We start from the raw sequence: 13,615 nt of genomic DNA on the forward strand, positions 1-13,615 counted from the left end.
GACTGGCCTGCACAGAGTCCTGACCTAAACATGATAGACACCTTTGGGATGAATTAGAGCGGAGAGACTTCGAGCCAGGCTTTCTCGTCCAAGATCAGCGCCTGACCTCACAAATGCGCTTCTGGAAGAATGGTCAAACCTTCCCATAGATACACTCCTAAACCTTGTGCACAGCCTTCCCAGAAGAGTTGAAGCTGTTAAAGCTGCAAAGGGTGGGCCGACTCAATATTGAACCCTACGGACTAAAGCTGGATACACACGATACAACTTTTGTTGTTTGATTTCGTTTAGATTTACCTTCAACTATGTAGTGCATGGGCCTGCCTGATTGCATGCAAATTGAAAGTGTTTAGGTTTGACATTATATGATATGGTTTTGGTAAATCTAAAAGGAAAGAAATTGTATAGTGTGTATCCAGTTTAAGACTGGGATGCCATTAAAGTTCATGTGCGTGTAAAGGCAGGCGTCCCAATACTTTTGGTAACACAGTGTATCTATAAATATCCCTGCACACACTTTTATCACTTCTATACCCACCGTCACCAATAAAACACATGGACTCAGCGCTATGTAATGAGGTAATTTTTATTGCAGCTGTTACAATATAAATCAGTATTTCTCTTTCTTAGACATTCGATCTCCACCCCAGCTTGTTGTGGGCAGAGGGGCGATAAAAGGTAAAAAAACAAAAAACCCCAAAAAAAAAAAAACACGTGAATTCCACACGTACACACTCACATTAACCCTTTCATTGCCAGAGCCCAGGCCCTGCTTCAAGCAGACAAAGGAAACGCATCATGTCTGGACAGCGGGCTGCCTTGGGGGGGGAAAAAAAAAAAAAGTTTCCTGATTCGCACTTTATCGATTGTTTTTACTCCCATTTGCCACCCACCACTTTCTTTTCTTTACATGGACGTTAATTACAGGTTGGGGTAAATAAAAGAGCTTTTAATAACATTTGCAGATGTAAAAGAGTCTGGAGGTTATCAGCATAGATCATCTATGGATGTATAGCAGGATTGGGAGGATACAGCAATGGGGTGGGACCCCACTATAAAATACGGCTATTAAGCCCCTTACACACAATCGGAAATCCCGCCAGCAAAAGGCCAATGAGAGCTTTTGATCAGATATTCCGACTGTGTGTATGCTCCATCGGACTTTTGCTGATGGAATTCCCGCCAGCAAAAGATTGAGAGCAGGTTCTCAATTTTTCAGTCGGAAAAAGTTCCCATCCGAAAGTCTGTAGCAATTCCTACGCATGCTCGGAAACAATTCGACGCATGCTGGGAAGCATTGAACTTCATTTTCTCAGCTTGTCGTAGTGTTGTACGTCACCGCGTTCTTGGCGGTTGAAAGTTCAGATAACTTTTGTGTGACCGTGTGTATGCAAGGCAAGCTTGAGTGGAATTCCGTCGGAAAAATCTTGGAAAATTTCCAAAATCTTGGAAATTCCTCTCGTGTGTACGGGGAATTAGAATTTAGTACAAAAATGTTGCATTTTAAGAAAGTTCATTCGAGTTTATAATAATTAGTGGGATCAAATCAACATTCCTTTTTGATTGCAATGATGTGAAAATTCAAAGGCGCAGGATGGAGAATTTTTCCTCAAATTTCGAAGGCCTCGTGCACACAGGACGTTTTAAACGCTGCTTTTGCATTTTTTTTTTTTTTTATATAAATGCCCCTCAATGTTAGCCTATGTGTTCATGCACACACAGGCATTTAGAGGTTTTTAAAAGCAATGTATTCAGGAGCAGCAGCATTTTAGCAGAAAAAAAAAATGCGTACCAAAATGATATGCATGGACTTCCCCGATTTTCAGATCAAGGGAAGTCGGGCAGTAGGATGCCAATAGGGTCTCCCTGCTGCTCAAATTTAGGCCAGTTCATTGGAACCTGCAACATGTTTAACAAGATAAAACATGAAGCAATATTCATGTATTGCAGAGGTGTACCAAATATACACACACAATTATATTATATTATATTATATATATATATATATATATATATATATATATATATATATATATATATAAATTTTTATTTATTTATTTTTTCTATGGCAAACGCATTAAAATGGATTTCATCTTTTGCAGCCAAATTGGGATAACACCTACTTTATATTTGTTATGTGTCCCCATTCATATAGGATATCTAAAAATTGCAGCTTACCTTTTACAGTGCCTTTAAAAAGTATTCATACCCCTTGAAATTTTCCGCATTTTGTCATGTTACAACCAAAAACGTAAATGTATTTAATTTTTTTTCTTGTGATAGACCAACACAAAGTGACACATAATTGTGAAGTGGAAGGAAAATGATAAATGGTTTTCAACATTTGAAAAAGTGTGAAAAGTGTGGCGTGCATTTGTATTCAGCCCCCTTTACTCTGATTCCCCCAACTAAAATCGAATGGAACCAACTGCAGGTCAGAAGTCACCTAATTAGTAAATATAGTCCACCTGTGTGAAATTTAACCTCAGTATAAAGCTGTTCTGTGAAGCCCTCAGAGTTGTGTTGAAGAACCTTAGTGAACAAACAGCATTGTGAAGGCCACGGAACACACCAGACAGGTCAGGGATAGAGAAGTTTAAAGCAGGGTTAGGTTATAAAAAGATATCCTAAGCTTTGAACATCTCACGGAGCACTGTTCAATCCATCATCCAAAAATGGAAAGAGTATGGCACAACTGCAAACCTACCAAGACATGGCTGTCCACCTAAACTGACAGGCTGGACAAGGGGAGCATTAATCAGAGAAGCAGCCAAGAGGCCCATGGTAACTCTGGAGGAGCTGCAGAGATCCACAGCTCAGGTGGGAGAATCTGTCCACAGGACAACTATTAGTCGTGCTCTCAACAAATCTGACCTTTATGGAGGAATGGCAAGAAGAAAGCCATTGTTGAAAGAAAGTCATAAGAAGTCCCATTTACAGTTTGAGAGGCCATGTGTGGGACACAACAAACATGTGGGAGAAGATGCTCTGGTCAGATGAGACCAACATTTACCTTTTTGGCCTAAAAGCAAAACGCTATGTGTGGCGGAAAACAAACACTGCACATCACCCTGAACATACACCACCCCAACCGTGAAACATGGTGGTGGCAGCATCATGTTGTGGGGATGTTTTTCTTCAGTAGGGACAGGGAAGCTGATCAGAGTTGATGGGAAGATGGATGGAGCCAAATACAGGGTAATCTTAGAAGAAAACCTGTTATGCCCCATACACACAGTTAGAAATTCAGACAGAAAAAGTCTGATTGGATTATGTTGTCGGAAAATCCAATCGTGTGTGGGCTCGATCTGACTTTTTCCATTGGAATTTCCGACGGAAAAAGTTTGACAGGCCGGATCTAAAATTTTCCGACAACAAAATCCAATCTGACCTTTTCCGACTGTGTAGAAAATTCTGACGCACAAAGTGCCACGCATGCTCAGAAAAAAAATTGGAGACGAAAGCTATTGGCTACTGGCCTCTACGTAGCCCCATCCTGAAGAATCTGATTTTCCAACAACTTTGTGTGACCATGTGTATGCAACACAACTTTTGGCCAAAATCCGTTGGAAAAAAAAATCTGACGGATTTTGTGGTCGGAATGTCCGACCGTGTGTACGGGGCATTAGATTCTGCACAAGACTTGAGACTGGGGTGGAGGTTCACCTTCCAGCAGGACAACAACATACAGCCAGAGCTACAATGGAATGGATTCGATCAAAGCATATTCGTGTGTTAGAATGGCCCAGTCAAAGTCCAGACCTAAATCCAATTGAGAATCTGTGGCAAGACTTGAAAATTGCTGTTCACAGACGCTCTCCATCGAATCTGACAAAGCTTGATCTAATTTGCAAAGCAGAATGGGCAAAAATTTCCATCTCTAGATGTGTAAAGCTGGTAGAGACATCCCCAAAATGATTTGCAGCTGTAATTGCAGTGAAAGGCGATTCTACAAAGTATTGGCTCAGGGTGGCTGAATACAAATGCACTCCACACTTTTCAGATATTTGTAAAAAAATTGGAAAACCATTCATCATTTCCCTTCTACTTCACAATTATGTGCCCCTTTGTGTTGGTCTATCAAATAAAATACAATCACGTTTTTGGTTTAACATGACACAAAGTGGACATTTTCAAGGGGTATGAATACTTTTTCAAGGCACTGTATTTGCTCTATTCTGGAACCTCCAGCAAGAAAAAAAATCCTAGGTAGTTCACTTTGTTTATGAGGGGGCTGGGCATCTATGTGTGCCATCAATAAGCCTGCCTGTACTGTGCAGGCAGCTCTTCATCATTTGTTAGGACAGATAGTATTCAAGTCTAATTACAAAGGGTTAAAAGTGTAGAGGCTGGGCTTCTTGCATTGTATGTTGTTAATGCGGACAGACCTGGGTCAGGCTCACTCTAAACTTATTCAAAGAACCTTGCAGTCAGCCATGACACATCTAAAAAGGTAAGAATAAAAAAAAAAAAAAAATGGCTTACCTTTTCTGGACTATTAGGTAGGTCTCTATCTGGGTGTGGGCATCTGTGTTCGCCGTAATTAAAGTGGTAGTAAACACTGCTGGGACACTTGTACCTACAGGTAAGCTTATAATAATGCTTATCTGTAGGTACAAGGAATATCAAAAGGTTAAATGTGTAGAGACTGGGCTTCTTGCATTCTATGTTGTTAATGAGGACAGACTTGGGTTAGGCTCACTCCAACATTATTCTTTTTTTTTTTTTTTTCTGAGGAACAGTCAGCCTTGATACCACCTTCTGAGAAACTAAAAAGGTAAGAAACCTTTTAAAAAAAATTTTTTTTAGACATGCTGTGTGGATGGGAACACAAACAAATATTGGGGTTTTCTCAAATTTGACTGTAAAGTGGAGATACGCTTTAAATACATCACTTTGCTCGGCCTGGGCAAAGCACAGGTTCGCTTGCAGGTGTCTTCTAAAAAGGTTGCATTCATACATACTGCCATACATTTTGATTTGTAGGTTTGAAGGATCCCATTCCATATACCTGGATGTGTCACTGCAGGAAAAACACAGCGTTCGGGACATATACCCCAATGTTTTTTTGTTTATCCAGGATCAGTAATATGCTCAGGGTTAACCTATTTAATATACACTGCTGCAAATGTTACCAGAAGCTTAATGCCAGAATTAACATGATTTCTTTGTATTCCCTCCTTGTCCTTCATACTGTCATATAAGAAGTGTAATGCCCTGTACACACGGTCGGACTTTCCAACGGTAATGGGCGATCGGATCATGTTGTCGGAAAATCCGACCGTGTGTGGGCTCCATCTGACTTTTTCCGTCGGATTTTCCGGCGCACAAAGACAACAAAATCCGATCGTGTGTAGACGATTCTGACGGGCAAAGTGCTACGCATGCTCAGAATAAACTAATAGATGAAAGCTATTGGCTACTGGCCCGTTTATACTCTTGACGTACGTGTTTGACGTCACCTCGTTCAGAAAGATCGGATTTTCCAACAACTTTGTGCGACCGTGTGTATGCAACACAAGTTTCGGACAAAATCCGTTTTTGTTAGCATCTCTCCCCCCACCCCGCCATGTCTTCAATATCATCTGTATCCTCACACCACCCCTCTTTTAGAATACCCCATACCGGATTCTCATTCCTCTTCCTCCTCTTAGGTCAGACCACATACAAACACATACAAATTCAGGAGAGACCCTTCATGCCACCCCCCGGCCCCCCCAGCTCCTTGTGCAATGTTTTCATGAACATTCAATAATTCTGAAGCAGTCTGCAGATTACCAGGTGCCACCCCTGTGCAATACTCTGCTGGATGCAACCCCATCTGCATGTCCTTTATTCACATTTCAAGAAAATCCTTATAGGCCAAGCGGGCAAATCTAATAAGACGGCAGTGAGATCTCCACAGCCGCAGGTAGGCTCCTCCACTGAGCCCGACAACCGACGCTCAGCCCCTGGCAGGGTGATAGCAGCTTTCAATTTCACAAAGGTCCCCACAGAATGACCGCTAGGAGATGTGCTGGCCCTCCCATCACACGGTGCCACCATGAGAGACGGGAACCTGAATTCCTTTCTGTCCGCTGGCTGGAAGAGGAAACAAACAAAAAAAAAAAAAAGAAGGTTACTCCAGGAAAATTGGCCCAATTTTCAGGAAAGGTTAATAGCTTACAGAGTATCTTCCACCAAGGGGGAGGAAAACCTTTGGCTCATATAATTAAGCATAAAATATCTGCCTACAACCAATCAGTGTGTTCCCTTAAAGAAGAATTCCAGGTATATATATATATATATATATATATATATATATATATATATATTATACATACACTATATTACCAAAAGTATAATATAGTAAGTAAACATCTGCCTTTACACACATATGAACTTTAACCGATTCAGCCCTGGAAGATTTGGCTGCTGAATGACCGGGCCATTTTTTGTGATTCGGCACTTCGTCACTTTAACTGACAAGTGCACAGTCGAGCGACATTGCACCCAAACAAAATTGACGTCCTTTTTTTCCCCAAAAATATATTTTTATTTTTTGCACTATAAACAAAAAAAAAAAAAAAAAGCGACAATTTTGAAAAAAAAAAATATTTTGTACTTTTTGCTATAATAAATATCCCAATTAAAAAAAAAAAAAAAGAGTTTTTTTTTCTCAGTTTAGGCCGATATGTATTTGTCTACATATTTTTGGTAATAAAAATCGCAATAAGCGTATATTGATTGGTTTGCGCAAAAGTTATAGCATCTACAAAATAGGGGCTAGATTTATAGCATTTTTATTATTTATTTATTTTTTACTAGTAAAGGCGGCAATCTGTGATTTTATTTTTTTTATCAGGACTGCAACATTATGGCGGACACATCGTACACTCTTGGCACATTTTTGGGACCATTGGCATTTATATAGCTATCAGTGCTATAAAAATGCACTGATTACTGTATAGATGTCATTGGCAGGGAAGCAGTTAACACTAGGGGGCGATCAAGAGGTTAACTGTGCTCCCGCTCTGTGTTCTAACTGAAGGGGGGAGGGGACTGTCTAGGGTAGATGACAGATCGCTGTTCATACTTTGTATGAACAGCCGATCTGTCTCTTCTCTCCTCAGAGAACCGGGATCTGTGTGTTTACACACATAGATCCCAGTTCTCGGTGTGTCACGAGAGATGGCAGGAGCCCGGCGGTCATCGCACCCTCCGGACACTCGCATCGGCTCTGGGGGCGAGCAGCTGGCACGCGCCCCTAGTGGCCACAGGGCCAAGCGAGGTAACATAACGTCGTTTTGCGCAGCCGTGCCCTTCTGCCACAGTAAAACTGTGGCGGCTGGTCGGCAAGGGGTTAGAGACAGCCCAGTCTTAGTCTGTAGGGTTCAATATTGAGTTGGCCCACCATTTGTAGCTATAACAGCTTCAACTCTTCTGGGAAGGCTGTCCACAAGGTTTAGGAGTCTGTCTATGGGAATGTTTGACCAAACCCAACGTGATCTGACACTTCCAGGTTAGGGGCACGTGCACACGCTGACCCGCTCTTGCTGTGATTGGCTCCCACTGTGTCCAATTAGCAGTTCCGCCAGATGTGATGTCCGCCGGGACCTGCCAATCGTTCGGGAGAGAGGGAGAACGTGGTCTGCCTATGTAAACAAGGCAGACCACCATTCTCTGAGAGGGGAATGTGTTGAGCCTGTGTTCCTGCTAAGCAAGGGGGGGAAGACATACATTTTATTTGGGTACAGTGTCGCATGACCAGACAATTGTCAGTTAAAGTGGTTGTAAACTCTGTTACACCACTTGTACCTACAGGTACATGCGGGTTTAGGAGATGTTTACCATATATGCTTGCGCTGACGGCATCGTTGCATGCGCACTGAAGAAACGGCTCGATCACACTGTTTCTAAAGGGCCTGTGCCGTGACTGGCAGCTCCCGGCCAAACACAGCGCCGGAACCCGGAAATAACTCCGGGAGACATGTCACCGGTCACATCGGTGTACGGGAACCGCTGCAACAGCTTTGATCTAAGGTAAGTATTTCATAATAAGCTAGTATGCAATGCATACTAGCTCATTATGCCTTTGACTTTACATTTATTTATTTTTTTACATTTTCTATGGGTTTACAATCACTTTAAAGTAGCCTAGTGCCATATCGCCAAAAATGGCCTGGTCATTAAACCTTCCCGAGCTGAAGTGCTCAATGAAAAAAAATATATAATTAGGGTTGCGGAAATTAACAATGAATATCTCGATTAATCGTTAATTTTTTTGATCGATATGCTGCCTACCCTGGGGACGCTTTAGGCCAAGCTGGGGCTTCAGCGCAGCGCTCCGCTCCCTCCTCCTCCTTTATACGTCATACACAGTCAGCGGGCATCTCCTGCTGTGCGTCTCCGAGCGGAGTGTAAAAATTTTGGCCGCGCTGTGAGGCAGTGTTCTACCACACGAGCTGATCTAGGAGGAGGACGGGACTTTTCTCACAGCACGGCCAAAGTTTTCACACTCAGCGGCAGATGCTCGCAGACTGTGTAATCCAGGCACAGGCACAGACTACAGTAAATAAATGAATAAAGTCGCGCTATGGAAAAACCAGATCTCCAATGTGATAGAAATATAAAAAAGTAAATTAATAATAAGTGAAGAGAGAAAAGAAAATATACTGGGTTAGAGCTGCCTGTGCCTGAAGCCCTCACTTCCTTAATAGGGAGGAGAGGGAAATGAAAAGTGTAGAATAAAAAGGTTATGGCGCTAAACCCTATCTGTGATGTGATGAGTTAACCTATCATCAAAACCTGGTGTTTATTTTTTATATAAAAAAGAAAAAACTGTTGGTAGTGGCGTGCAGAGATTTCCTAAAATAATTTTATCCTAAAAAAATTGTGTGTGATCAATGTGGAGTCAACATTCGTGTTCCATCATAATTAAAACCAAAGTGGATATTAAATTATCTTATACGTATCAGCCTACTATGGGTGGATACTAAAAACATGTAAACATTCATTTAGGTATGCAAAATAGTGAAAATATTATTTGTATTCAACAATGTGCTAATTCAGAACAGACTGTGCAAACATGTGCAAAAAATGTGCAAAAAAGCAACTAAGGATCAGAACAACCAGGGATCAGAAATAATTCAACCAATAATCGCATGAAGACGCAAAATATGTGCAAAAAAACACAACTAAGGATCAGAACAACCAGGGATCTGAAATATTTTCAACCAATAATCGCATGAAGACGCATCTATGTCCAATATAAGTCCAAAATTAATGTTTGGCTTAATGATACTGCCTCTTCAGATTATTGTTGTAATTGATGCATAAAGTCAATAGGGAATATTTGATTCACTCGTGCAAATAGTGCGGGTTTTCAATTAGAGAACTTCATCCCCGGTGCGCCACTCAGTGCTATAGTATGTGAATGCTCTCACCAGAGTTAATGCCCCTTGTGGGGCTGGATGGACCTTCACAATGTAAGCCACTGTGCCGCTCTCTGGCTGCTGCTGGTGCACTGGGTGAAGCTTCGTTATTCCGTCCGTATGGTAGCCAACGTTAATTATATATGAGAAAAGACATATCCATAGTGTAATACATTCTTAACCAGATCGTTAGTTTATTAGTATTAAAAACTACTCACATTTAACATTAAAAGCATATGCGTATGGAAAGACTCAGCCGTTCGTCTCAAACGAGTGCACACAACGTGGCCACGCCCTACGCGTTTCGTCACTACAACGTTGTCTGGAGCCAGAGGACGTCGTAGTGACGAAACGCGTAGGGGGTGGCCACGTTGTGTGCACTCGTTTGAGACGAACGGCTGAGTCTTTCCATACGCATATGCTTTTAATGTTAAATGTGAGTAGTTTTTAATACTAATAAACGAACGATCTGGTTAAGAATGTATTACACTATGGATATGTCTTTTCTCATATATAATTAACGTTGGATACCATACGGACGGAATAACGAAGCTTCACCCAGTGCACCAGCAGCAGCCAGAGAGCGGCACAGTGGCTTACATTGTGAAGGTCCATCCAGCCCCACAAGGGGCATTAACTCTGGTGAGAGCATTCACATACTATAGCACTGAGTGGCGCACCGGGGATGAAGTTCTCTAATTGAAAACCCGCACTATTTGCACGAGTGAATCAAATATTCCCTATTGACTTTATGCATCAATTACAACAATAATCTGAAGAGGCAGTATCATTAAGCCAAACATTAATTTTGGACTTATATTGGACATAGATGCGTCTTCATGCGATTATTGGTTGAAAATATTTCAGATCCCTGGTTGTTCTGATCCTTAGTTGTGTTTTTTTGCACATATTTTGCGTCTTCATGCGATTATTGGTTGAATTATTTCTGATCCCTGGTTGTTCTGATCCTTAGTTGCTTTTTTGCACATTTTTTGCACATGTTTGCACAGTCTGTTCTGAATTAGCACATTGTTGAATACAAATAATATTTTCACTATTTTGCATACCTAAATGAATGTTTACATGTTTTTAGTATCCACCCATAGTAGGCTGATACGTATAAGATAATTTAATATCCACTTTGGTTTTAATTATGATGGAACACGAATGTTGACTCCACATTGATCACACACAATTTTTTTAGGATAAAATTATTTTAGGAAATCTCTGCACGCCACTACCAACAGTTTTTTCTTTTTTATATAAAAAATAAACACCAGGTTTTGATGATAGGTTAACTCATCACATCACAGATAGGGTTTAGCGCCATAACCTTTTTATTCTACACAGACTACAGTAAGGCTGTGATTATAGGCATGGTGAGACTGCATTATGGGTACGGTGAGGCTGCGATTATGGGCACGGTGAGGCTGAGATTATGACGTGTGACATCCTAGCCATGCCCCGCTATGTCCGGCTTTGGCTGTTGCCATAACGGTGCTAAATCAGCTAAAAGTAGTTGGATCCGTATGTGTGTGATAATAAATTTTAAATTAGTTGATAAAAAAAAAAAAAAAAAAATCGATTAAATCGAACATGAATATATATTATATATATATATATATATATATATATATATATATATATATATATAAAACCCGTTTGACTTTTTTTCACATGATTTCATGGATCCGCTTTGTTAAACATATACAAATGTAACTTTACTGATAATACAATGCCCTTTCCCTTCTTTAGGACTGGTCTACATTACTGCACTGCTGTCAGTTAGAAGCAAACTTACATTCTAACCTATGATTTACAAGGCAGTCTCTCTTACCTAATCTGTATTTATCTTTGGCCTCTGATCGTTCTTTTGCATCGAAATACCAGACAGTAATTGCATACCTGTGGATGAAGAAGAAAAAAACCAGGAGTGTCACTATACACAGTCCAAGACACAATAAGGTAAGGTAGCAAACTCAAATTCATCCTCAGGCCTAATGAACATGGACGTATAAATAGCGGGCGTATATCTGTGCCTGGGGTACACAGCGACCACCTACAGCCGACTAGAATAATGAATGATTACGTTTGGTTGTAAGCAGGTCATAGATGGTTCTAAGGATGAGCTCCGGCGTGTTCGCACAGCCCCCATGCAGGGAACGTCAGGAAGTCGGCGCTGCGCTAATCACAGGCAGTGAAACATTTCTCGATCTCTGCAGCCGCACATCGGGGTAACGTCTCGCTTCCTGTGATTAGCGCAGCGCAGAGCCGACTTTCTGGCGTTCTCTGCATGTGGGCTCTGCGAACATGCCTGAGCTCATCCTTAGATGGTTCATTGCTAAACCGGCCGAGATTTGAACCATCTATGGGCAGGCTGACTGTACACAAGTCGATCAATCGATTTGGGTAAACCAGCCTGTTGGAATCTTACATGCGAATATTGCCAGCAGTTATAGATCTAGTGATCAACTTGCGTACAACCGCCCTGTCGGAAATAAGCCGCTCGATCAGCACCACAGGTAATGGCCAGCAGAGCTGCTCTGTGTATTCTGATGGTGGTGAAGTCTCCTCACTGAGACATTGAATACAATCGCACAACAGGGAGTATTCCCACATCCATACCTGGAATGTGTAGATGGGGGAATCGAGTCAATTGTTTCCATTTAACTCTCAAGTCTTTTTTTTTTTTTTCAACCAATGTATGGCCAGCTGTACTCGCTGTACTTTTTTCTTTTTTTAGTTTTGGATAGCGTAAAGAAGGGTTAGACCCTCTTTTTACTGCTGTGTCCCCATTGGGGAAATTAAAGTGTTACTAAACCCAGGAGCCTGCATTCACTATATCTGATCTCCCACAGTACACAGAACATGGAAATGCTATTAGGTTAGTAAATATAAACTATTACTAATACTATTCCCATCAACAATATATAGCAGTTTATGACTTCTATCAGTGTCTGGTTAAAGCTTGTAGGACAAGATTTCATTCTCCTTTGACTGTCCTGTGAGGCTGTAGGAACCCTGGTCCTCTGTCTGGACAGTTCTGATTGGCCCAGTGCTGCTGACATGCACTCTTCCAAGAAAAGAACAAAAAACTAGTAATACATTTTAATTTTTTTTTTATATCTACACACAAATGTTTTGCCTTTCACATCTATTTTAAACTGAATGGGTTGTTTTGACAAAATGATCTTTACAATCACTTTAAGCCCTCTATTTGTACTGGTGACCATTGTTGTCTAGAAAAAGGGGAAATCCAAAATGTTAGAACTGTCCCCAGAACAAGAGATAATGGGAAATCTTCCAATGAGGACAGTTGTCTAAAACCAGGTACACACTATTTGGGGAAAAACTGTCTGCTCTGGTCAGCATTGGCTGAGAGCACTGATCGGGAGTCAGTCGGCGGCCACCTTTTTTGGCACCGGCGAATGTCTGACATTCTACCCGTGTGTACCCGGCTTAAGAGGATCACTCTTCTAACCTTTGAGAGATTTCCTCCAAATTCCTGTTGCACCTCTAGGGCAACAAATAAATGGAAAATTCCGCAGCAAAAAATAAGCGGGTGAGGGTTTTATCCCTTCCCTTCTCAAACAAAAACAGGAAACATAGAAATAAAATTTTAACGCCTTTAATTCTGGGCACTTTCACCCCCTTCCTGCCCAGGCCAATGTTCAGCTTTCAGTGCCGTCGCACTTTAAATGACAATTGCACGGTCACGCAATGCTGTATGTACCCAGACTACGTTTGGATCATTTTTTGGGGGGACAGATACCGTATTCAGCGTATAACACGGACCCCAAGTTTAGGAGGGAAGTTTTCCTTAACCTCCCTGGCGGTATGATTCAGTTTGGATTTAGGTGCTGAAAGCGGTACAATTATTTTGCATGGAAATTTGGCGTTTTATATGGTAGTCCTGTAATTCTTAGGAATAACTCTCTTAAATTTGTTCAAACCAGAGTCTAGCAGACATCCCGGGTATGATAAAGTTTATAATATAATAAAGAATAATAAAAATTATTCAATAATGCAATCAAATCCTAAAACACTGAAAAATGGACACTTTTTGGTTGCTATGGACAATCTCCAAATTTCAGGCAGAAAAAAACATAATATAAAAGTGCATGCAGGGCATTGCACAGACCACTAGGGACAAAGGGGGTGTGTATTTTTTAATACAGTCCTGTAATCTGTAAGATTACAGT

The 13,615-nt window shown here is 41.1% G+C and overlaps 1 protein-coding gene across 2 annotated transcripts in view; it reads right to left on the reverse strand.

Moving 5' to 3' along the window:
* Window positions 1-568: 568 nt before the first annotated feature.
* Window positions 569-13,615, reverse strand: part of EGLN2 (egl-9 family hypoxia inducible factor 2) — a 62,408-nt gene continuing 49,361 nt past the window's right edge. For both annotated transcript variants that reach the window (XM_077482140.1, XM_077482149.1), the window contains exons 5-6: window positions 11,251-11,318; window positions 569-6,081 (exon numbers count right to left, since the gene is read on the reverse strand). In XM_077482140.1, coding sequence (XP_077338266.1) covers window positions 6,029-6,081; window positions 11,251-11,318 — 121 coding nt within the window. In that variant the 3' untranslated portion in view covers window positions 569-6,028. The remainder of the gene's footprint in view (window positions 6,082-11,250; window positions 11,319-13,615) is intronic.

This window comes from Lithobates pipiens, unplaced genomic scaffold (assembly GCF_037356315.1).
Source record: "Lithobates pipiens isolate NorthernLeopardFrog02 unplaced genomic scaffold, aLitPip1_a1.2 Scaffold_1, whole genome shotgun sequence".
Classification (NCBI taxonomy): domain Eukaryota; kingdom Metazoa; phylum Chordata; class Amphibia; order Anura; family Ranidae; genus Lithobates; species Lithobates pipiens.